This window comes from Puntigrus tetrazona, chromosome 5 (genome assembly GCF_018831695.1).
Source record: "Puntigrus tetrazona isolate hp1 chromosome 5, ASM1883169v1, whole genome shotgun sequence".
NCBI lineage: Eukaryota > Metazoa > Chordata > Actinopteri > Cypriniformes > Cyprinidae > Puntigrus > Puntigrus tetrazona.
In genome coordinates, this window is record NC_056703.1 from 27,475,182 (window position 1) to 27,500,234 (window position 25,053).

The following is a 25,053-nucleotide window of genomic DNA, read 5'->3' on the forward strand; positions in this document are numbered from 1 at the left end:
AGAAAAGTCTTTATTTGGTCTTTCTCCTCACATCTCGGTTCAAGCGAGGGTTTAAAAATGCCATTGCTGCAGACCGGATTGTCTTGTATTCTGTGTTTCTTTCATGTTCTGCAAAAACCCCTTCACCGCTTCTCTCTACAGCTATAAATCGTGTTCGGGAGGATTTGAATCTCTTGAAGTTTGATTCCTTCAATAAGCAATCTCTACGTGCTAGTTTTGAGCTAATCTTTGGCCTCCAATCAGAACCTGCTCACAAACTCATCTGTAATGAACCTAGATTGTCCATGCAGAGATGCCAAAAATGTTTATTTAGCAAAAACACCAGTAAATAATTCTCTGTATACAGTTTTCTACGATTGTTTTAATGTCAAATGTAATTTCATTAAATCGCAACCTTTCATTGATACAGGCGCACTTGTGTGTACTGGAGGTGCCGCTTTGTGATTCTACTTATTGATAGAGCAAACTAAGATGTGAAAAAATATGTAAAGAATCAGCATATCTTTGTTTATCCTTCTGTACTGCAAAAGCTATGTCTCATCTGAGGTCAGAGGTCAGATCACTTTTCCATCACTGAATTCAGATTGCACACCCACACCCAGAGACACATTACTCTAGGGTTCATGGATTGCAATGAAACCATGTCTCTTCTTACAGAGATTCATTTTACAGCACTGTTCTTCTTTCCTCCTATAAGCGTTGGCTGATATTAGGCCTGCAAATACAAACAGCCTGAAATGAATCAAAATAATCAAGTTGGTCCTCACTGCAGAACACAAGATCCAAGGGCCAAGGTGGAATCTCATCTCACCTTACATATACCTAAACCTACAAGTCTCCACCTCCGATCACTGAACCCCACCCCTCTCCACTCCTAAACCGACCCATCTCCACCCTCTGGATCTTTTGTTCTGTTGTGAGGGGCTATTAAAGTAATCCACAAAATTAATTAAATAAGTGCATACATAATCAAATGCACTGTATGTGCTGGCCATTGAACTCTTTACATGTAGATTCAGTTGGAAAAGGTGAAACATCTTTCCCCGGCATCTTGAATTTGAAATAAATATTTATTTGCATTTAGTAATACTATATTCCAGATATTATTTTTATTATCTGTGATAACAATAATAAAAAAAAATATTTAAAATGTTTTAAATGTAACATTATCACGATTCATTCATTATATATATATATATATATATATATATATATATATATATATATATATATATATATATATATATATATATATATATATATATATTTTTTTTTATTTTGCAGCCACTTACTGGTGTGACGTAGGTGGTGACGTTCGTTGACCAATCAAAACCTCTAACTGATTTAACGGTCACTGCCGATCCAAATGTGAAGACATTTTCAAGCGTACAAGCTAAACAAAGTTAGTGAATACACACAAATCATCATACTTCTGTTGCTATATGTATGTATGTTTTTTTTAAGTAAGCTTTACTCACGATTCAGCAAGGTTTTAAGCTTTTTGTTGGCTGAACTCGGTAGCGTTATCAGGAAACGGACGGTGGACTTAACATTCCCGTTTTTTTCTCTCATTGGTAAATGATTAAATATACATTAGTGCAGCTGATCTTATGGTATTCCGGAAACAATAGCGCAGGTTTTATTGCAGATGGCACTTGAAGACCCGCAAGAGACCAGCGAGCTGGAGGACGAGGCGTCTGTTCATTCTCCCAAGCAGCACAATGTTCGCGCGTGGAACGCCTTCATTTCCATCGCATGCCTGGCATCGGTAACGCTGTCTCTGTATGAGGTAATGTTTGTCTGTTACAGCGAGTGGAGATGGTTAGACTTCGTGGAGATAGTTCTGAAAAGTTATTGTTTTTAAGGTGGGAATCGGTTTTATGTGCCTTTTCAATTCAGGCCGTTAGAGCTATGTTATATTAATTCGCATGTCCGCCATTTTTTAAAGGTGAACAATATAAAACACAAAACCTGCAGAAATATAAGACAAAAATGCAATAATAGGACAATTAAATTAATTATTTTTGTAATTTTATAATTCTTCATAACACAAACCTTAGAATTATAACAGTGATTAAGCATATTTTACTTTCAATATTTTGTGTTCTTAGATGCTTTTGGATTTTTTTCCCCCTCCATGAATTACATTAAATTTGTTACGTTATAATAATGGAAAATATATTACATTTTAATAATGTAAAAACGTCTGTCTAAAACGTTTAGTTTAAACAAACTTATTTTAGGTGTTGTAATGATCTATGATTTAAGAAAACAATAAATGGAACAGTTCAAACTTGTTGAACAATAAATTAAATACAAGAAAGCAGATGAATGATATATAAGATAAGAATGATAGTCTATGATAGAAATAGTATTGTAAACTAATTTAGTGGTTAATTCAGCAGCAAACGATACTCTAGAAAAGTAAAGACTAAATAAATGTAAAACTAATGTAAAATACATTCATGAAAGAAACAATATGCTACATTTATAAATAAGTATATACTATAAAATCAAAAGGCATTTCTAAAATCTATGGCACAGCGATGAACGGGTCATTTTTACCACATTTAGTCCTTCGCTTATTCACTTTTATTTGTAAGTAAAAATGTTTCACTAGTGACTGTGCACCCATGATTTTTCTCATTTGTTATGTTTTATTAAAATGAAGTTGTCTATATGTAGTAGATTGTGTTTAACACACAAAAGAGTGATGATCAGGTCAACAAAGAGAAGTAAAGAAATTCTACATGTATTTAAAAAAAAGTATAGGATTGGTTCGGCATTGGCAGACACTTAAACTTTTCAGCATTGCATTGTTGCATCCCTATACTCAACTGTGAAATATTGATAACCAGCAAATCAGCATACTAGAGTAATTTCTGAAAGATCACATGACACAAGACTGAGGTAATGACGTTGAAATTTCAGCTTTGGTTACATAAATCACAGTTTAAAATCTATTAAAATAAAATAAAAACATGAAAATAAAAATCTTACTGTTCAAAAACTGAATGGTAGGCTGATTATTTTTAGTTAGGATAAAATGTTTTTCATCACTAATCGCTTGCTGTACTAAATTTATTGAAAAGAAAATTCTATGCATGTACAGCTATAATTAGCTGTTACTCCATCTAGACCTATGCAGCAATATTTTTTTGACAGGAAAAGCCTTTGGGTTGCCGGCTCTTTTTCCAGTCAGTGTAATCGATACCACAAATATGCAAACAAAAACGTTAACCCGGAGTTTAGAAATGTGAAATGTCTGTTAATGAATAAACAGGATTAACATTTACATGATATTTACAGATAACCCAGGATTCTATTTATCCAGGGTTTAGGATAACCCAGGGTTAACAATTTCAGGTGTAAAAAGCCCTATTTAGTCTAATTGTAGTTTAATTGTAATTTTTACATTTCTAAGTTATGTTAACAAAAATACTATAATTGTATTTTAAATATCTAACTTTTTTTACTAGTGTGCTATTTTGTTTTAGCTGCAGTCTTTTAAACCTAGTTCCACACTATAAGTAGACACACTCGATTTGAACAGTGGTTTGATTTTGCTTTTAAATAAGATGCAGAGTATCATTCTTACATAATAATTTCTTTCAAAATAACATTGCTAATCTATTCAACATTACATTGCTAATCATTCTTTTTAATATTTTTTTCCAGCTGTTTTTCAACTCTACTGTCCCAGGAATCATCTTCACAAGATACTCTCTTGATCTGATCTTCGTCTTTAACATCATTTCACGCTTTTACATCGGATACGAAAGTCATGGAGTGGTTATAACAGACCCTAAAAGAGTCCGGAAAAAATACCTTAGGACATGGTTTTTTCTGGATCTCTTGTGCATTTTACCCTTTGAAACATTGACAATGGCTTTCTCTCAGCTGAAGTTTATGCATGCCAATAGGTGTCTGAGAATTTTCAGATTGTTTGGTATAATATGTAAGTTATTTAATTACACGCTTCCTTAAAGGGGTCATATGATGCTATCTATTTTTCCATTTATTCGGTGTGGTATTTTTTTCGATACGGTTGCCAAATCAATATTTTTAAAACGGTGCAAAAGGAAGCATTTAACTGGTATTGTGGAGTAAAAAGGTTATAATGATGACTTTAGTTTGACAACAGGATTAAAAATGGGAAAACTAGAAGTTTAGCTTTAGGCGTTTTAATTGAAAAAAATGAATGGGTTAGCTAGTTTATGGAAGACTATCTGCTGCCGTCGGAGCAAGTGAAATTACTGCATTCCCAAGTTGTTGTTTTTAAGTTAATGTGAAAACAACATGCACACTAGTTCAGGCATGGCACCGCAATGAGGCACCTTTGCGGAAAAGGAGTTGCAATAATGTATAGTATTTGAACAATAATATGTTTTTTGAACATTAAAGCATGTCAACATATTCTGTTACGTCCAATACACCAAATAATGATCTTCAACACAGCATCATATGAGCCCTTTAAAACATGCATTATATCATTTAGATGTATACACCTGCTGATGCTTTTTTGTGGGATTCTAGCCATGTTCAGTAAGGAACCAGACACCAACAAACTTCATCTAACAGCTTTCAAAGTGTTTTCCATCATGGTCCTATGTATACACGCCTCAGCATGCCTTTGGTAAGACTCATAAATGGACAGGTATTCTATTTTTTAATAGGTCCTTTTCAGCATCGGTTAGGTTTTCTAAAAGTATTGGCATAAAACTGTTTTTTGTTCTAATCAAGAATGCAGACTTAATGGTAAACTTTGTTATTAATTCCAAGCTATCTGGTAAAGAAAACATAGCTAAAGGTAATGATGTTTTATTGTCCCTTTAGGTTTCATCAGGTGTGTGATCCCACTTACGCTGATAAAGTAAGGTATTGCCCCAAAGCGGGGAACTGGTTGCAGCTACTGCCAGAATGTACGTTTTATTTTTTGGTTTCTTTCCCAATATCACTATGACAGCGTTTTTTTTCCCCGTAGGATGCAGTTGTGCTCTTGGAAGAGATAACAGCTGTCTCTTGAATGTGCAATCAATGTTACATTTGAATGTAAAACTTGTGAATTTTAAAAGAGTAAAAATAGCACCTTTTTAAGGTGTTATGCCTTTAAGGTGCAGAATTTTTTTTTTTTGATTGTGCTAAACTATAAAAACTGCCATAATATGTTCTTCAAAACGCTTCTCCAAAAAGCAAAGTTACATAAAGTTAATTGCCTTTTAAGTGTGTGTTTCGTGTTGGAATGTCTGTTTCAGTTTTTTCTACCCACTCTTAATTTACCTAATAGTATTTCGACACACCTGGTTGCCAGTTGGCATATAACACTAGTATATTATAGTATATTGTATCCATAGAAGCCAGAAAATGAAGCTGGGTTAGAGATTCCAGATTCTCCCTGAAATAAGATGCAATCTGAAAAAAGGCATAAAATGTAGATAAATCTGCTCAATGACTTTTGGGCAAGTTCCTCATTCCGTCGATTTGGAAACCCACGTGAGCGTTGAGTCTGAAGGGTGTCAGAGAAAAAAACTTTTATTTTAAATTTGGCCTGCAGTAGCCTTTTGAACACTTTATAAACATATTTAATGCTTTGTGAAATGTCCACTTAAATCTCTTTTTGGTATGTTTTTGAATAATGTTAATTAATATAGCATAATTATTTCTACAGTTTCAACCAATTCGACAGGAATTACAGACATGGAGTTCTATGCTACAACACTTTACTGGTCAACTATCACACTATGCTCCATAGGGTGAGTACTGTTAATGTCATGTATGGATGCACAATGCTATAGGCTTAAGTGCATTTTTACTATCTGATACTTTCAGAATTATTTCTCTTTTCTTGCTTTTTAAAAATAATTAAGATTTGCAGTTTAAATCATATTGTCTATAAAATATGATTTAAAATCAGTGACATAAAGCACAGTTTTATATGCAATTTGTCCCATTATTGTATTTTTTAATGCATCACATTCAGTCAATGAGTGGATAGAAGGCACTGCCCTGCAATTCTTTTTTTTCAGTTATCAAGAAAATATATGATACTACTTGCATTTTATTGCCAGTTTAGTGTTTCCTCTAGGATGTTTTTCAGCTGTGGTGGCAGGACTGTGACCCGGCCCCCGTCCCACCCAAGAATTATGCACACTCAGAATTGAATTTAACTTTAAAATAGAAGTAAATAATAAAATAAGAACAATAATGAATGGGAATCAATAGCACAAACAAAAACAATATACTTTTTTATCATTGTAATTTTATTAGAAGTGTGTCGTTAAGTGAAATTCCAAATTTTATATTATAATAATTTATTTTACTAATAATTATTAACTAATATTTTTTTATTTATAATTTATAATTAATTAAAATTAAAAAGACAAATAAGTTATCACGTGAAATAAGTAATTACAAAATAAAAAAAATATAAGAAAAATATAAAAACTCTTTGGTCATTTTTAAACGAGATGCTTCTAGTCTAATCAGATTCAATTATTTATGCTAAACTATTCTAAAGGTGCTATTGCTAGAACGGAGAATGGATTTAAAAATGAGTAAAACTCAACCTTTTAACCTTGGGGGAGTTGCTTTAAAATAGAGCTTTTAGCGATGCTGTATTTAAGAATTTTAATGTATTATGCTTTTTTTTACTGCCATGGCATAGTGTACCTTAAATGTTGTATTTTATAAATCCTTTGGTTTTCATAAGAGATTTGTTTTTATCAAGTTGTCTCATGAAATATTTTGAGCAGCTATGGAGATATACATGCCACAAATTTGGAAGAGGCCACAGTTGCATCATTTGTGATGGTCCTCGGACTGCTTTCCTTTGGAATCAGCATGTCTAACATGAGCTCAGTTATATCCAACATGGTTGCACAAAGAGGAAGGTTCTACCACAGAGTGAATGCTATTCTTCATTACATGGTTTGTAATAAGAAGATTTGAATTATTAGCCTGTCATTTCTGCTAGTGATATCGTCTTTATTTTCTCTCTTTTAATCAGAGACAAATGGGGTTACCAGAAGAAATCCAGAAACGGGTGCACAAACATTATTACAATCTTTGGTTCCACCAGAGAGGCCGCAACATTGCAGGACTTATGGATGACCTCCCATTTGTCCTGCAGTCAGATGTTTCAAGTTGTTGTTACAAATCTGTTATTGAAAATGTGAGTTATCTAATGAATTGCTGTAACTTGGGGTATGATAATAATAATAATAAAGTTTTTGATTAACTGTTGATAAGATAACAAAGATTATTTATTATTTATCTTAAAAATGTTGTGTATCTTTCTAGGCTAAGTTGTTCAGAAAAACAGAAGATGGCTTCAAAAGGGCTCTAGCATTGAAATTAAAAACATGCACATACAGTCCGGGACAAATTCTTGTTGAAACTGGAGAAATTAATCAAAAACTGTATTACATTAATCAAGGACTTGTACAGGTATGCTTCAATATAAATCTTTGGAGTCAACTGAGAATTTTGTGTATTTTAAAGTATGATTTTTAAGCATAATTTCCTCTATTTTTCAGGTTTTTGGTAGGAACCCAGAGAATGCAATGGCAAAACTGCTACCTGGCTCATTGTTTGGAGAGGTATGACACTCACACCTGTCTAGAATTAGACATCTACAGGAGTAGTAATAACACCTGAGAATATTTTTTTTATTAAAGCTGCAGTCCGTAACTTTCTTGTGTTCAAAATTTATATAATAAGTGAGTATACCATAAAACTATTTTCAGTTCAGGTAGGTACTGCTGCAGAGTAGCCCAGTACCTGCATGATTTGTCATAGACATAAACAGAGTCCATCTACAGAGTTCTTCCATGTTTATTAACCGCTAGAGTTCCAAAGATTACGGACTACAACTTTGGTGCAGAGATGTTCCTCGGGGGCAGAAGCCACACATTAATGAATTCACATTAAAATGAATTCATGATTTTAAAATGATCCAGATTTTAAACTTACATTAAAGCAGATGCAATGCAAAGTTCTTTTGTATTGAAATTTTGTAATAAGTCATGTTTCATTATAATTTCCCTAGATAATATTTGCCGATTAATGTGTGGCTACTGATCACGTTTCATTAACTTTCCTTATTTATTTGAAATTCCGATAATGTAAATTGCAAACATTGCTATGGTGTTTTAAAATAAAAGAAGAAGTGCCATGAAACCCTTTAAAGAGGTGCATTGAGTGGTTTCCACTGTGGGATCTGAAACAGCGCAATGTTTAATGATCCCTCATAAAACTACAGCACGCTCTCTTATCAAATGATCATAATCATATCTAGGCCTATTCATTTTATTATCCTGCTACTAGCCTTTTATTTAGACTAAAACCGCTTTCATGCGGGTGAGGAAGCTGGCATTTGATGTCATTAACTGATCGTTAATTTAATCGATTGGAAATTATCGAAAATTTACATCCCTAGCTAAAGCTTTTGTAATTAATCACTTACCCCCATGTCGTTCCAAACCCTTAAAAGCTTTGGTCATCCTCAGAACACAATTTAAGATATTTCGGATGAAAACCAGTAGGCTTTTAACTGTTTTTAGGCTGTCCCAAGGTTCAGAAAAGTTTGAAAAACGTTGTCAGAATGCTTTTGTTCAGAGATAAAATGGAAAAGGCAATGGAAAGGCTTTATTTCATTTGTTCTTATTAATAATAACAAAGATATAATAAAAAATAAAGAACTATATTGTGGTTATTATTAAGTAATTATTATTAAGAAAAGAACTGGTGGAAAAGATGCATGTTGCTAATAATTTTGCTTCGTAAACTTCAGAAAACTTTAACTCATTTTTTCTCAGAATTACGTTTGCTGTCTCAGGTGTAATGAGTTTAGCCCTTTTTTGTCAGATTCCAAATCATTTCACAGTTCAGTAGAGAATGTGGAATTAATAAATATCACAATTTCAGGGTGGAAAGATAAATGATAAAGAGGAGCAAAATGACATACCATCAGTAATACACTACAATTTTTTCAGGTCCATTTGCTGTATGAAATCCCTAGAAATGTTACAATATCTGCATTAACAAAATGTGAAATTATCATTTTGGAACGCAAGGATTTGCTTTTACTCTTTGCTGACTACCCTAAAGGTAATAAAGTTTTCTATTTTTTGTTACGTATTATTGTTTTTACTACAGGAGTCCTAAATTATAGTAAACGTAAAAAAGTAAAAAATATCTTTTTCTAAAGCTGCTGTTGAGATTGCCAGAGCTGCCAAGAAACGTCTTCAAAACTTCAGACATCCCCTTCGAGAAGCATGCGCTTATGGAGTTGCATCTGTCCCGCAAAATGCTGTTTTCGAAAAGGACCAGAGCATCAACCTTGAGGTTAGTGACAGGGTGACTGCTTTGATTATATTTTTGAAAAACCACATTTGACATAATAGTTCTCCCACACTATTTTGAAAAAATATATATATATATATATATATATATATATATATATATATATATATCTATCAAAATATTTGTTATAGACAAAAGATCAGAGGATTTTTGGAGCATCCTTGGAATGCGTTTTAAACCAGCCCCATCAATTTGATGTGAGTATTGTGAATGTATGTGTATTTGAATTGTTCCACTGGATATTTACTTTACTTTCTTTGTCTGTTTCTCTAGTCTTTTTGGAAGAGAACTTTCCACCCTGAAAGTGCTTTTGTAAAGGTCTGGAGGTTTTTCTTTTTCTGGTGTATCACTGTTTCAGTTTTCCTGGAGATATGGGTGTTTTTTTTCACCAACAATCCAGAATCAAAGGGTATGTATGTTTTTAGAGAAGTGTTGTTTTAGTGAGAGGATAACAGCATTGCATACGGCCGAGCCAACATTTATTTAAACACCTTCAGATACCTAACATTTCTCACATTATTCACTATTGTTTAGAAAATTGTAGTAAAATATGACGACGAACTCAGAGTTAAACTGTCAGAACAAATACTTCTTTAATAATCTCAGATAACTTTGTATGTAATGGATTACAATCAACAAGTTCAACTGCTTGCACATATTTTTGTCTCTCTTCTTTTTTTCAAAACTTTTCACACATTAAAAAGCTAATTGCCTGACGTCTGCATTTAAAATATTACAAGCACCTCAAACAAACATTTGCATACAACTTTGCCATGATATCAATTCCTGTTAGATTTTTGCGTTACAGCATTGTGTGCTGCGTTTTGCAAAAAGTGTTTTATAAAATTGAAAACTAAGTCAAAACTAAGTCATGAAAATTTCACATTTGACAATATGGGAACTTAAAATAATATTTTAGTACATTTAATGCTGGTGTATTAAAGACACAAAGACGTGCTTAAGCTGTTTAATGTTTTGACTAATATAAGTAATTTTTTTGTTGTTGCCTGTTAAGGGCTTTTCACAGGAAGCTGGGGTGCACTTTACCTGTTAGTTGGTGGCCTGATTTACATTGTTGCTGCATTTGACATACTAGTAAATCTTCGTACTGGAGTAATTACAGAAAACGGTAGGTCAATGTTTAATGTACATGTTCATTTTTTGTAAAGAAACATTTAATGTATCTTGGTAAATTGTTTATTTAAAAATGTGCTTAATAACTTAAAACTGTTTTTCATTTGTGCTTAGAAAAATATGTTACACTAATTGTATGTCATCGATGGTCTGGAGTAGTACTTAAAATTTTAAGTCAACCAGATTTAGCAGATTTTTTTTTTGTTTTCTCAACTTATTTTTGTAGAAGTTTTCTTAACATTTGTTATGCAAACTGTGACGAGTCAGTTGCCTCTCCCCTTGATTATCATCATCAACACCTGACTGAGGTCGAACCTCGTCACCGCCGCAGCTAAATGCCAAGCATGCCTCTCATATGCCTATATAAACATACATACACTCATCGGCCACTTTATTAGGTACACCTTACTAGTACCGGGTTGGACTTCCTCTTGCCTTCAGAACTGCCTTAATCCTTTGTGGCATAGATTCAACAAGGTACTGGAAACATTCCTCAGAGATTTTGGTCCATATTAACATGATAGCATCACGCAGTTGCTGCAGATTTGTTGTCTGCAAATCCATGATGCGAATCTCCCGTTCCACTACATCCCAAAGGTGCTTTGCTGGATTGAGATCTGGTGACTGTGGAGGCCATTTGAATACAGTGAACTCATTGTCATGTTCAAGAAACCAGTCTGAGATGATTCATCAGACGTTTTTCCAGTCTTCTATTGTCCAATTTTGGTGAGCCTGTACAAATTGTAGCCTCAGTTTCCTGTTCTTAGCTGACAGGAGTGGAACCCGGGGTGGTCTTCTGCTGCCGTAGCCCATCCGTCTCAAGGTTGGACATGTTGTGCGTTCAGAGATGCTCTTCTGCATACCTCGGCTGTAATGTGTGGTTATTTGAGTTACTGTTTCCTTTCTATCCAGTCTGTCCATTGTCCTCTGACCTCTGGCATCAGCAAGGCATTTGCAACCACAGAACTGCTGCTCACTGGATATTTTCTCTTTATCGGATCATTCTCTGTATACCTTAGAGATGGTTGTGTTTGAAAATCCCAGTAGATCAGCAGTTTCTGAAATACTCAGACCAACCCGTCTGGCACCAACAACCATGCCACGTTCAAAGTCACTTTAATCACCTTTTTTCCCCATTCTGATGCTCGGTCTGAACTGCAGCAGATCGTCTTGACCATGTCTACATGTCTAAATGCATTGAGTTGCTGATTGGCTGATTAGAAATGAGCAGTTGGACAGGTGTACCTAATAAAGTGACCATTGAATGTCAATATATATATATATATATTTACAAGCGTTACAGATTTAAAGACATCTGTTTGCTCTATTTGCATCTTTCACATTTGCTAAATGAGTCACTTTGATTCTCCCAAATGGCTTTTGAAAGTACACCGTTGGTAACTCTCACTTAGCTGCGCTACACAGTAGTTTTCTGTTTCCTATAATAATTGTATAATTAGCAATGTACAGGTAAATTAAGTATTAAACGTTACCTATATTTTTCCTAATTAGTTTCAATGTTGTTGTTTGATGCCTAAACCTTTATCTTTTTCACTGTATTCCAGAACCCGTGACAGATTTAGCGGCAATATTTCGAGTGTATCGAAAGTCTTGGAACTTGTATTATGATGTCCTTGCAGTTTTACCTTTGGATTTGATTGTGTTTGCTTACGGCGGTACAGAACACTGGACAATTTCAGGCCTTGTCAGGCTGAATAGACTCATTTGGGTTCGCAGGGTATGTTACATATTTTTCTATATACAAAATTCTTAAAACATTAATTCTTAAATTATATTCCTTTAATTTTTTATACACAGTAAAACACAGGAAACACAGTAAGTAACAGATTACAAGTTAACCTTTTTAAAATGTAATAAGTTAACTTAAAAATTAAAAAAGTGTATGGATTAGTTGTGTTTCTGTTAGATAGCTGTGTTTATCCTGATATTTGATCACAACAAATGTTTTGTGATTTCAGATTTATCAGTATTTCTGCCAAAAAGAATGTGACATATATAAGAACCTTTTTGAGGAGAGGACAACAAAATGCCTCTATCTCCTGATTTTCACTATTCATTTTTGTGCTGGCATGTTGTACTTGTCTGCCTGCGATGATGAAAGGTAACTGAGAGTTATTACATATTGTCTACATTGGACACAAGCGGTGCATCGGAAACAAAACACTGTAGAAAGTGATGAAGTGACACAACAAATTCTCCACAGTAAACTAATACTTCATAGTGTTTATGATGTGCTGACACAAAGTTCAAATGATTTGAAGCAGTCACTTTGTAACATACGGTGTAGTATTTGTAGTGTGTTAGCCTGCAAGTCAGAGAAGAGAATACATATATCTATAGACGTTTATAGACATTAAATTTGATTCAAGCCTTTTATCCACTTTTAAGATGTAAGGAGGAGTCATGGGCATGGAATATTGGGCTTAAATCTACTCAGTCCAATTTTGAACATTATATATCTGCAGCATATTGGTCAATTACAACCATGACAAGTGTTGGTAAGTACCATGCATGTATGTTTGTGTCTGTTTCCCCTTGGTAAAAAGTAGCGTACCTCAAGTTTATTTTATTAACTATACTAAGTAATGTTTTAATTAATTTATGTAGTAAATATATTTTAAGTATGATTTATGTAGTAAGTATACAAATATCAGTGTAGTAGTAGTATACAGTAACACCTTATTTTAGCTGTAGCATAGCATCGGTCATCGAATCTGATAAGACCATGAGCATCACACAAGTGTTTCGATATTTTTCCTATTTAAAACATGACTCTTTTATAGTTGCACTGCGTACTAAGACTGACGGAAAATTAAAAGTTGGCAATATGGCTTGGGACTGAGCATTATGACACAATATATTTATTTTTCAGGATATGGAGACATTGTACCTGGCTCTTTGGTAGAACAATGTCTGGCAGCAGTTGTTGGTATTGTTGCTTTGCTGGTTTTTAACTATATCATTAGCCAGCTTTCTGCCACTCTATCTGGTGAAAATGCTAAGAGGTAAAAATTTTTGATTGCAGATACTAAATTGCTAAGTTCAGACACTAAAAAGCTGATTAAAGAGGTCAATGTCAGTGGAAATCTGAATTTTAGAATATTACATTTAAAATATTAAAGTATTGCAAGTCCTACAAAAGCAAAAAACACTTGTTACATATTTTAAAATTGAATAAAATAAATTGACTGAAAGAATGAAATAGGACTATTGTCTTTCCTTTGACAGATAGGTTTGATGCCTATGCTGAAAATCAGCGAAATTGTTTAATGAAAATTAATAAAATTATTTGAAGTAGTTGAATTTATGCATATATATTCTTTTTTTCTGCATAGGGTGGCTTTCCAGAATCTTTTTTCAGAAATGCGTCACTTCATGAAGCAACATGACCTCACAGTTTTCCTACAGAACAGAGTCATGAATTATATGAATCTCCTGTGGACCAAATATCAGTATGATTTCACTTATTTAATACATAAAATCACACTGATTACAATACTGACTAGCCTTATTTGTTGATCTTTTTGTTTTCATGATTTCAGAGGTGAAGCCTTTCCAGGAGGACATTTTTTAATGCACGATTTGCCATTTGAACTCAAACAGAATGTTCTCATGGCAGAGAGAGGGGACCTTCTGTCACAGGTCAGTGTTTTTTATTATTTAAAAATGCTGTGGAAAGAGTGCTAAGAAATTGTACTTAAGTAACATTTTTGCTACTTAAGGAATAATTTACATGAGTACAAGTGAAAGTACTAAAAAATAATATCCCTTAAGAGAGAGTAAAAAAGTAGTCTGCTACAAGTTACTGCGTTACAAAGTATTATTTCTCTATTTTTACCCAAAATGAGACAGTGTACAGTTGGAGCAAGATTAACCCTAATGCTCACAAGTGAGAGCCAGGAAATCCTTATATGGACAAATCAGATATCACTACATCTAAACAACATGCAGACTTGTATAGAATTTCATTGAAAAAACAATATCTGACTGTAATAAGAAGAAACACAGAAGTTAACTGTTATAAACATTTCTGGTGTTATAAAGTGTTTTTGGAGCAAAACAGTAGCTTTCATGATTCTAATTCTTGTCAAGTCCTAATTTCAATTCTAATAAGATAAAATATATAAAAGAAAAAAATTACTCAAGTACTGTTATGAAAATATACTTTCCACCTCTGATAAGGGACCAAGATGCTTTGTCAGCAACTGATACTGTGGAAACTGCATCCAGCAGTAATGACATCTGAGAACCAAATAGAGCCACTTCAATATGTTGGTAGATGTCTCATAAGCCCTAACCTGTTGTTTAGAAATCCTTTCTAAATGTGCATCCATGGTAGAGAATAAGAAGAGCTTGATAAATGATCTCCTGAATTCTTAGGAGAAAGGATAATCTGAACCAGGAGTGTTATATGCACATTCTCAAAAACCTGGTGCGGTTTAAGTCTAAAGATTAATGCAAAATATTCTATTCAGACTTTGGGTTTGTAACTACTCAGAGGAGTCTGCGTGAGAAAATTTGTGTAAAATTGCCACTTATTATAATACTGATCCTCATTTAGTTTATAGACATAGGGCCAGATTTAGGTTAGTACCCTCTTATGGTGTTAAAAAACTGCTGTCAGAATTTGTATTTTAATTTTTAATAAAAACAGTACATAGTAAAAAAGTAGTGATATAACGGCATGGACATTAGACCCATAATGTAAAGAAACAGCCTTAATCTATTGATCTGGAAGTTGAGGGGCAAGAATCAGTTTACATGTTTGCCAAAGAATATTGTGACGAGGGCTGGTTTAAAACAGGGCTCTGAACTGATTCAAGGAACAAAAACAAAAACACCAGAAAACAAACTTCATTTTGACGGAAACAGAAACTAAATTACTTTTTACAGCTCTAAACAGAATCGAACATTTAATGTTGTTTTACTGCTCCATTTAATCAGGACCAAAATGTGGCCAAATGGGTGCCATATGCAGAATAGTATTGGTGTGCCCCTTCCCTCAAACCCCCCCCAACAACTACTATTGTCATACCCCTGGACTGTTTTATGTTTGTTCTCATCCCCCATGTGCTCTTGTGACCTAGTTTCTGTCTTCTGCTGATTGTTTTATTATGTTCAGGTGTGTGTCATTTAATCTGTTTCTGTTAGTTGGTCCAGTCTCAAATCATATGTTAATGTGGATCTGCTACCCTTCTTTGCAAGATTATATCTCTGTGGGTTATTCTAAGACTGTTTATTGTTAACTTTCATCTTTGTGCGCTCCTTCCCACACCACACCATGACAGCTATAAGGGGTCAAAATAGAACTTTTATAAAATCTAGAAGAAAATAAATATGGCTATGTTTTTATGAATACCGTGTGATTGTAGCAACAGCTATTATCAGCCCTTTGGTGTTCTTTCAAAGCATTATAATTAAACCATATACCATATATTGCCTCGTTGTTTTATATAGGAAACTGGAATATTAAAGTCTCATGCGTTGTTGTTGATGGTAAAATTATTACCGACATTATTAATGTATTAGTCCTACCTCAGATTGATGCACTGGCTTCATATCAGTCATTTTTATATTCCCTTTTTCTGCGCTAATGTTTTTTTCCTGATATAGCCTAGTTGTCTATAAATTATGATCATTTGTATTCAGCCACAAACAGGTGAGAACGAGTGGCAGCGCCGGCGCAGCTGGTGGAGACACAAAAGCAATGTTTCAGCGTTAAGAGTTTATCCAAGTGTAGCGTAATGAATTCGACAGATCACACACACCTGCATATTTTTGCAACATTGCTGCCTGTTCATCATCAAAATAAAATACAGTTAAAGAAGCAAAAAGTTGCACTGCTCCAGTATACAATCTGTTCTGTTTAGTGTGACCACTGCCTCATACTGAAATAACCGATGTTAAGAATGATGTCCAAAGCCTATACATAATACATATGTTAACATCCATATACATAGAGAATATGGAAAGATTTGAATTTTTATAAACAACATTTGTTTTTCTGACCCCTTTCTTTAAATTCTCCAGTGGTCCTTGGAGAGTCTTTAGCCACTCAGACTCTCCTTTTCACTTCTCACTCTACTCCTGTTTTTTTTTTTTATTAGAAAACGCTGTACTTTATTGTTATTTGTCTATTACTATTATTATAGGCAAAGAAAAAAATTACCTGTATTCTTTATGGCAAACCAGTTTCGGAATGATAATAATAGAGGAATGCAGGAATGTTAAATGATCAATTCTCCTCAGAGTGAACCGATTGGATTATTTTGGTTGTTTTCAATTCCTGGTTCAAAATAAACTAAACTCTTCTATTTTTTCCACTCTTTACAGATTCCTTACTTTGCAGAAGCTGGGCAGTCATTTATACGGGACCTTGCTTTAACGTCAGTCATGTACTTTTTTCCTAAAGGGGAAATCATTCAGTACAGTAAAACTATCACAAGAGAGCTCTTTTGTATTCGGAGGGGAACATGTGAGGTTAGCAGGTTTCATGAAGTTTATTTCCTTATAAACATTTGATCTCAGTTGAATGCACTTAAAGATTAACGCATAAATTAAGCAGTTCAGTGCAGACCTCAAAATAAGATATAGCTTATAACTTATAACTTTAGCCCATAACCTATAATTGTATTCATTGTTGTTTAATCATTGAGATTTGTTTAATCATTATATATTTAATTAATATTTTATAGATTTTGAATGATAATCTTTCAGAAGTTGTTGGACATTATCAGAAGGGAATGCATTTTGGAGAGGTAACAATTAAATACATTGTTACCTTTTAATATCAATCACTTTGACACTCATCAGTGGCTGATATTATAGGAACTCTGGATAATATCATGCCAGTATCAGTTTTGTGTACATTTCTGAAATATTTATAATCTTTTACTTGTCTTTTTTTTCTTGTAGGCAGGTTTTTTGTTTGGAAAACAAGCCACATTGACAGTACGTGCTGTGACATGCTGTGAAATTGTAGTCATTGATTTTGAAAAGATCAGAGTACTTCTTGAGAAATATCCCCTGCTTAAAAGGTATGTTTTACGAACTAAGAAGCAAATGACATGTTACAGTGAAATGATTAAAAAAACACTGGAAACTCATTTTTAGGAAAGTTGAAGAATTCCAGTCAGAACCAAAATGCTACACAACGTTGGTGGAGACTGCAGAAAAAATACTAAAAAGGCAGTCCAAAGAATCTGATGTTGCACAGAGGCGAAAATGCACATTAGAATTTCAAGGACGTAGATTTTCCAAGAAGACAAAATGCTGTGAGTATTTTGAGAAACATTAATCCATATATTATATACTGTATGTATTATTTCAATTACATAGCCAGTTCAAAGATATCAAATTAACACAAAATATAAAATTCTCAAAAAGATGCAAACAGACAATTTCAGCGTTAGGGATGTGACATTCACAGTCAAAAACTGAAATATACATTTTCATAAATTGTGTTCCTTAAAATAGACTCCAGATTCAGTCTCTAAACCTGTTTTATATTTTAAATGAGATAAATACACAAAAAAAGACTGGGAGACGACATATTTTGTAGACTTTATCTGCTGCCGATAAAGGGTTGGCCATTTTATACAATCTAAAATATTTGTTATAAGTTTTCATTTTTGTGTTTCATTGGAAACGTCATCTCTCCGTTACCGTTCTGAAAGCAGAATTGATCAGACTATGGAAACGCATGTAATATGCTTTTAAAACTTTAACATAGACCTATAGAGGTTGTTTAATAGGACCGAGACTGCAGATTCACGTTTTGCATCTGCAAGTAAATAATTTTAGTATAATTATTTTAATAAAAATACAAAACAGGTTGTTAAATACGATGAATATAATTATACAAGTATTTATAAAATTTGAAGCTAATGTGAATTTAACCATGGATTTGTTCTTTTGGTAAAAATTGTGTTTAGATTTTTGCATGGAATTGCCCATACCATAGACACCCTTCATACAACGAGCTTATCTTGGCTGCAGAATTGTGCTGATCTTCTATTCTGACTTTATATCTTTATATCTCGCAATTCTGACTTTATTTCAGAATTGTGAGATAAAGTCTCAATAGCCTTATTTATTTTATTTAGTAGCGGAAACGGGCTTACATAGAAATGACACCCTCTGCAAGGAGCAAAATATTTTAAAACTCTGAGGATCTGCATTACCTTTTAGTTTACTTCTTGTAAGAATGAGACCATTTTACCAGATGCCCTGAGATAATTCAAATGATACTAAACATAACTGTAAATATCACCTGGATTCATGTAGAACATTATATCATACTTCTGACCAGTGATCTGAATGAAGAGAAGGACGGATAAGGATGGATAAACACAGCTTGACGTAATATTGTCATATATATATATATATATGCTAATTAATTAATCACTTGCCATCACAAGTTTCACAAAATCCTGTGGGAAACACTGATATACAAATATTTTTCTAGATGTGGAGGACTTCGGAAACATTCCAATGTATGCTGGATCTGAGGAAGACAATGTTCCAATGGGACGATTGAAACGACATAGACCAAAGTAAGCAGAACTTGTTTTGATGCTGTCCGCAAATAGCATCTTTTAACAACAGAAAGGTTCATAACGATATTGAAAGCACTGCTTTGTGAAGCTTTGAAACCTTTGCAAATTCTTTATTTATAACCAGTGATTCAAAGCATGAATCAGACTGCCAAGTGTAATGAGGCCATAACTGTTTCAAAACATTATAAAAAATTCCTCTGCTAGGGGGGTGAACTCTGAGATCCAATGTGTCTCTACAGATTTTGCCTGATTTGACTCGGTGTTTAATAAAACATGTACAATAAAAAGGAAGAATTGTAGTTAATGGTCTCTTAATTGGCTGGGTTAACCAGTCTCTCCATAAAAAAACTATCTGCCCATTTTTTTGCATTATACTGATTAGCGAAACTAAGCAGTACAGATGCAATGCAGCAGTGTAATAGTGAAGAAAGGAGACAACACGTAAGGGATAATCAACGGCGACGGTTGCCTCCACGAAGCGCATTTAAAAACCTTTAATGGACGGCTAGCCGTTGTCCTGCTTATTCCAGGGTCATTTGCCAAGTTATAGACAAGTTAAAACAAGCAGCTCTTTGCAGCACAATATTTGGCAAGAAGGGTATTTTCGTCAGTTCTAATGTTCTGTCCATGAGAGACAGAGATGAAATAGTATGGTAAGATCACATTTATTTGAATTAATTCTCGAGCGAGATAATTAACAGGTCTATATCCCTGACATCAACAGTATTAAAATAACTTTTTACATCAAATCTTTTTACACCAAATAATATCGGTAACAGTATCGGTATCGATAAATAGTATCAGTATCGGTATCAGTAACGATAAAATGTAAACTATACCCATCCCTAAATTAAACAAATAACAATAAAAGTCAAAAAGCAATGTGGGTGAACTATTCCTTGAAGTGTATTATTATTTTTTTTTAATTCCATAGGACTGTAATGGGAAACATTGCATATTTCTTCTTGTGGTCATGCCCATCAACTTTCCTAATGAGGTAAAAGCATTTCTGCTGGTGTTTTAATGCTACTGATACTGTTAAAGATGTCCATACCTTACATCGTAAAATTAACTTGTTCCACTAAATTGGAAGCATTAAGCATATTGAATTGCACTTTAGGTATCCCAGTACTTGCCTATTGAGAAATATGATTTTTTTTTTTTCTTCATATACTTTTGCAGGAAAGCCATTTTGCCCAGCAGTGCATTTTACGTAAGATGGGAATTTTTCCGGAGCATGTTAGCGATCGCTGTCAGCATCATTACCTCGTTGCTTTTTTCATTTCTACACTATAGAACGGAGCTGTGGATTGTTTGTTACTTACTTGGATTGTGCTGTTGGGTGGACATTTATCTCCGCATGCATGTTGCTTTCTATGAAGATAATGATCTCAAAGTTGACACCTTGGAAACAGCACATCATTATATCAAAACTGGGTTCCTTGTAGATTTCATAACCTGCTTTCCTTGGGAACTTGTGAGTTGGATCGTCATTTCACCGTTTGGTGAGAATGGATTTTATGCCAACGATGAAGCTTTGCATCTTTATGCATACTTAAGGATTCCACATATTTTCCAGTTATATCGCGTTCCCTTTGCTTTTTCATTTTTGCAAGTTGACATTTCTGCTGAAAGGAATGTCATTACTGTTTTGAAATTGTTGCTATATTCTGGTCTTTTCTTGCACTTTGCCACTTGTAGTGTCTTTGCAGGTGCATGCCCTGCTGCAGAACTTTATGGAAACATAAGTAACTATTTATTACCAGTGATAAAGCACAATTGTACATTAGTTTCCTGGGTGACACACTTGGACAATTCATTTGATGTCAATTTTAGTACGTATTGCTCTTCAGAGCTGTGAATGTGTTTTATACTTTTTCATATGTTTAATAGATTAAATATAAATATATATATGTTTAAAAACATATATATTTTTTGTTCTTTAAGGCACGGTTACTTTCCAGCAGTTGTATTTAATGAGCTTGTACTTTGTAACCACAACGGTATGTGCTGTAGGATTTGGGGACATCCATCCATCTCTAATTGCAATGGTAAGTATTAAATCAGGTTATGACTTGTTCACACACCCTTCAATTTGATTGTTTTCTTTTTAACTGATAAAACAAAGACTCTATACTATGCATGTATAGAGACTCCCTGCTTGCTGTATGCATGTCCAGCCACTGACTTTTCTTTGTGCATAAACCACGTTTTTAGAAAGCCGGTATGAGTTTCATTATGATTGCTGCGATGCTGTTTATCGGCTGGTTGTCAGGCACTGTGACTTCTATGCTGGCAAACACAGATGCTATGAGAGCTGCTTATACAGAGAAAACCGAGAGCATGAAACTTTTCTTGAAGGTATTTAATTTCATACAGAATCTCTTTTATCTTAACCAGTGTATCATTTGATTAATTTCCAAAACCAAAACATTAGTATTGTAAATTAGTACCATTTTAAGGGGCAAAACCTCCTTTTCAAAAACTACTACACCAGTCTAATTAGAATACCTTGTTTTATATAATCATTTTATTATTAGCAAGGCGGAAATTGATTGAGTTGCTTAATAAAGGGTGGAAAATATATATATTTCAGTTGCTAAAGAAATTTGTATTTTGGTTTATAATGGACAGGGAGAGATCTTGGGTCACTCCAGAAAAGCCACAACAAGATGGGGAGAACTAGGGTAAAATGTAGTTTCGTGCATTCAGAGTTGTTTACACTGGTAAAAAGTTGGATTCTCATGCTATGTTTCATGAAAAAGCATACAAAACGTTTAATTTTAACTATTTTAACATTAATAACTAGATAATTAGAAACAACTTATTAAAATGGGGCAGACATGACTTAGATACACACAGACACAATTAGGGAGAACTGAAACAGGTGAATACACAGGTGATAATGATAACATAATTAACTAAGAAATATGAGAATGTGAAAAACCAAATATGGAAAATCAGGAATATAGAGAAAAAGAAACCAAAACACACAGAGTCTGTGACGGTGTGTTGAAACATGTAGAAATTTAGGACTGCAGCTAGATACTACTAGACAAAAAACCCTGAGATTAAACTGAATAACTGGCTGTTAGATTGCATGTATTATATTTTATGTATTGTAATAACTAATTTTCTCTCTCTCTCTTTTTTTTTTTTTTGAAAGAGCCACAAAATAACCGGGGCTTTATATGACAGCGTCATTAGATTTTACATATTTCGATGGAAACTCACAAAAGGATTTGACCAGGATAAACTCAATGAGTATTTGCCATCTTCACTAGTCTGTGATATATCAACAGTTCTTTATGCTGATTTTATAGCAAAGGTAAAATGTATTATTATTAATATAAAGATGTCTCTAGAATGGTACTGTAATTATGTACTTTTATCATCTCTTTTCTTAGGTGTTTGGTCTTAATATCCAGATCAAGAAAACACTCGAATCTGAGACATGTCCTTTGTCTCCAGTGGCAATAACCAAAGCAGGGAAACTCAATGAAGTAACTTAAAATCCATATTTTTTTGGAATTAAATACATTTCAAAATGGCTGATTATTTGAATGAGCTCAAAATAATTACGTGTCACTCTCAGACTTACAAGGTGTTGTTTGCAGGGACCATTATTTGAGACGATGTTAACAAAGGAGCGTCTTGAGGAGTTAGAAACTGATGGATGTTTCATTCGCTTATTAGCCAGACGAATTTCCCAGTCCTTGTTCAGAGCCAGTGATCTCATATATAAGAAAAATGACTATGGATCAGAGGTTATTACAAGAACGTTGGAAACATATTGTGCATCTGATTTTATAAAAATTTTAAAGGGCCATATAAGACTGAAAGGGTAACAGTAACGGCATGTTAATGTTTATGTTTCGGGTGCAATTTATAGAGACACTTACACGTTCTTCCATAATGTTCGATATGTATTACAATTTAGAATTAGTCAGAGTTATAGATATATATTTACAACTCCCATCACCCAAATTTTCTCCAATTATTTTATTTTATTACAATTATTATAATAACTAATCATATTTAAAAATGATGCTTTGTTTTCCTAGATGTATTTTATCCACAAAGGAGAAGTGGAGGTTTTATCAAAGGATAATACAGCAGTTCTTTTCAAACTAAAAGCTGGACAGTATTTTGGAGAGAAAAGTTTGCTGTTAGGAGAACCAAGACCTGCTACAGTGAGGTTAGTATTGCTTTTCATTATTTTTAAAGGTGCCTTTGCATTTCCTTACGGAATAGGTTGTATTAGATGCCAACAGTTCAGTTCCTTAACCATTCTAGAATATAGAAAATAGAAGAATAGGTCACTCCAAAAGTCCACCAAAAATTCCTCTTTTATTATTATTATACTGTCATTACCATTAGATACTACAGCCTACAGTTTGCCATCTAGCTATGCATTTGTCACGTTATTTAGTTCCTATAATTTACAAAACAGCTGAGCTTGGTCTAAATAAACAAGCTTTGACAATAACTAGTCATATTGCTGGCACTAAGGGGCCGTCAAAGAAAAATTTGCTTAGAGCCCCATAAAAGCTTGGGCCAGCCCTGACCATGACTGTTTGTGTATATGTGATGCAAAGCATAGTATGCACAGAACAACAACAATTTACAACTAAATAGCAACAACAATTGATGCCCATGAGAGGAATAGCACAAAATTGGACAGGCATATAATTGATGCTTCTGGCCTGCCCATGGTTAACGGTCAGTCACAATTGTTTTGCACACAAACACATGAATTAACATTTCTGCATTTGACGTTGAAAGCATAGGTCGTAATTAATCTTTGAAGTATTTAAGATTGTAATGAAGATTGTTGTCAAACAGCACACCTAGGTTCCTAACTGATGAAGAAGAATTAACAGAGCAGTGTTAGACTGTGTTCTAGATTATTACGTGTGGGGTTTTTAGGTCCAATAATTAGCACCTCTGTTTTTTCAGAATTTAGCTTTAGGAAGTTACTCATCATCCAGTTTTTTTTACATCGACTTTGCATTCTGATAGTATCAGGAAATTTTTATTTGAGAGTGAACTAATCCTTTAAGCTGCGCTGTTGTTGGCTGCCACAGTAACGACATTAAGTATTTTTTTGTGTACCAGAAAATCTGTTCATGTCTGTGCTCTACATATGGCTTGCAGCGCTTAAGTTAAAATACTGGGGAGAAAAAAAAGTTAAAATAATGTGTGCTCTTATCACTCTGTTGACACAATCCCATGAACTTTGACTCAGTTGGGAGCTGTATATGCACATGTGCTCTCATCTGTTTTCAGTGCAGCTCGTCTCGTATCGCTTCATGTCATCTTCCCATTCAATAAACTTTGACTGCAAAAAGACAATCATCGCAACACTGTATGGCATTTCTATGTAGCTGAGAAGCTAATCAAAATGAATACAAGAGCTGCTGTCAGGGATTGGCACCAAGCACAATTTGACAGCTTGCCATGTGCTTCGCTGTTAACTCCTCCTCTTGTTAAACCTAATTGTTTCACACTCCTGCACCCCATTTCTGTTAATTACCCAACCTACTTAATCTCCTTGTGTTTTCTGTCCTTTGTCAGTCCGCTGCTTGATATCATCCTGACTCTGAACCTTAGTTTGCTAGTTTGATCAGTTTTTGTTTGTCCGGTCTCATCTTTCAGTCTAGTTGTACAGTTTTTTGCCTCGTCACTTTTTTGTTGGTTCTCGTTTTAGTCCTGTTCCCAGTCCAGTTAGTACCTTTTTGCCTTGTTGACTTTTTTTGTTTGTTCTTTTCAGTTTTTGTTTTCCCTTTCCGGCCCCACTTCTCAGCCCACTGTAAAGTACTCTCCTCTCAGACTACCTTGGTGCCAGTACCCGCCCCGGTCCTCTAGCGGGCGGATGTCATAGTTACCACCTGACCGGCCAATTGCTTCCTGCCCCACCGGTTGGGTCTGGTCTCACCTACCCATCATCCCATCTATTGTGATTTAGCCATTCCTC

The 25,053-nt window shown here is 34.1% G+C and overlaps 1 protein-coding gene across 1 annotated transcript in view; it reads left to right on the forward strand.

Moving 5' to 3' along the window:
- Window positions 1-1,648: 1,648 nt before the first annotated feature.
- LOC122345115 overlaps window positions 1,649-25,053 on the forward strand; it is a 33,145-nt gene continuing 9,740 nt past the window's right edge. Inside the window, exons 1-32 of the mRNA XM_043238944.1 lie at window positions 1,649-1,789; window positions 3,679-3,958; window positions 4,537-4,636; window positions 4,837-4,922; window positions 5,669-5,753; window positions 6,753-6,927; window positions 7,007-7,171; window positions 7,300-7,446; window positions 7,536-7,598; window positions 8,994-9,108; window positions 9,209-9,345; window positions 9,637-9,772; window positions 10,379-10,492; window positions 12,063-12,235; window positions 12,477-12,619; window positions 12,907-13,016; window positions 13,391-13,523; window positions 13,854-13,970; window positions 14,061-14,160; window positions 16,852-16,998; window positions 17,214-17,276; window positions 17,434-17,555; window positions 17,632-17,792; window positions 18,986-19,073; window positions 20,011-20,073; window positions 20,259-20,911; window positions 21,024-21,127; window positions 21,294-21,437; window positions 22,243-22,404; window positions 22,484-22,579; window positions 22,694-22,843; window positions 23,141-23,274. Coding sequence (XP_043094879.1) covers window positions 1,649-1,789; window positions 3,679-3,958; window positions 4,537-4,636; window positions 4,837-4,922; window positions 5,669-5,753; window positions 6,753-6,927; window positions 7,007-7,171; window positions 7,300-7,446; window positions 7,536-7,598; window positions 8,994-9,108; window positions 9,209-9,345; window positions 9,637-9,772; window positions 10,379-10,492; window positions 12,063-12,235; window positions 12,477-12,619; window positions 12,907-13,016; window positions 13,391-13,523; window positions 13,854-13,970; window positions 14,061-14,160; window positions 16,852-16,998; window positions 17,214-17,276; window positions 17,434-17,555; window positions 17,632-17,792; window positions 18,986-19,073; window positions 20,011-20,073; window positions 20,259-20,911; window positions 21,024-21,127; window positions 21,294-21,437; window positions 22,243-22,404; window positions 22,484-22,579; window positions 22,694-22,843; window positions 23,141-23,274 — 4,607 coding nt within the window. The remainder of the gene's footprint in view (window positions 1,790-3,678; window positions 3,959-4,536; window positions 4,637-4,836; window positions 4,923-5,668; window positions 5,754-6,752; window positions 6,928-7,006; window positions 7,172-7,299; window positions 7,447-7,535; window positions 7,599-8,993; window positions 9,109-9,208; window positions 9,346-9,636; window positions 9,773-10,378; window positions 10,493-12,062; window positions 12,236-12,476; window positions 12,620-12,906; window positions 13,017-13,390; window positions 13,524-13,853; window positions 13,971-14,060; window positions 14,161-16,851; window positions 16,999-17,213; window positions 17,277-17,433; window positions 17,556-17,631; window positions 17,793-18,985; window positions 19,074-20,010; window positions 20,074-20,258; window positions 20,912-21,023; window positions 21,128-21,293; window positions 21,438-22,242; window positions 22,405-22,483; window positions 22,580-22,693; window positions 22,844-23,140; window positions 23,275-25,053) is intronic.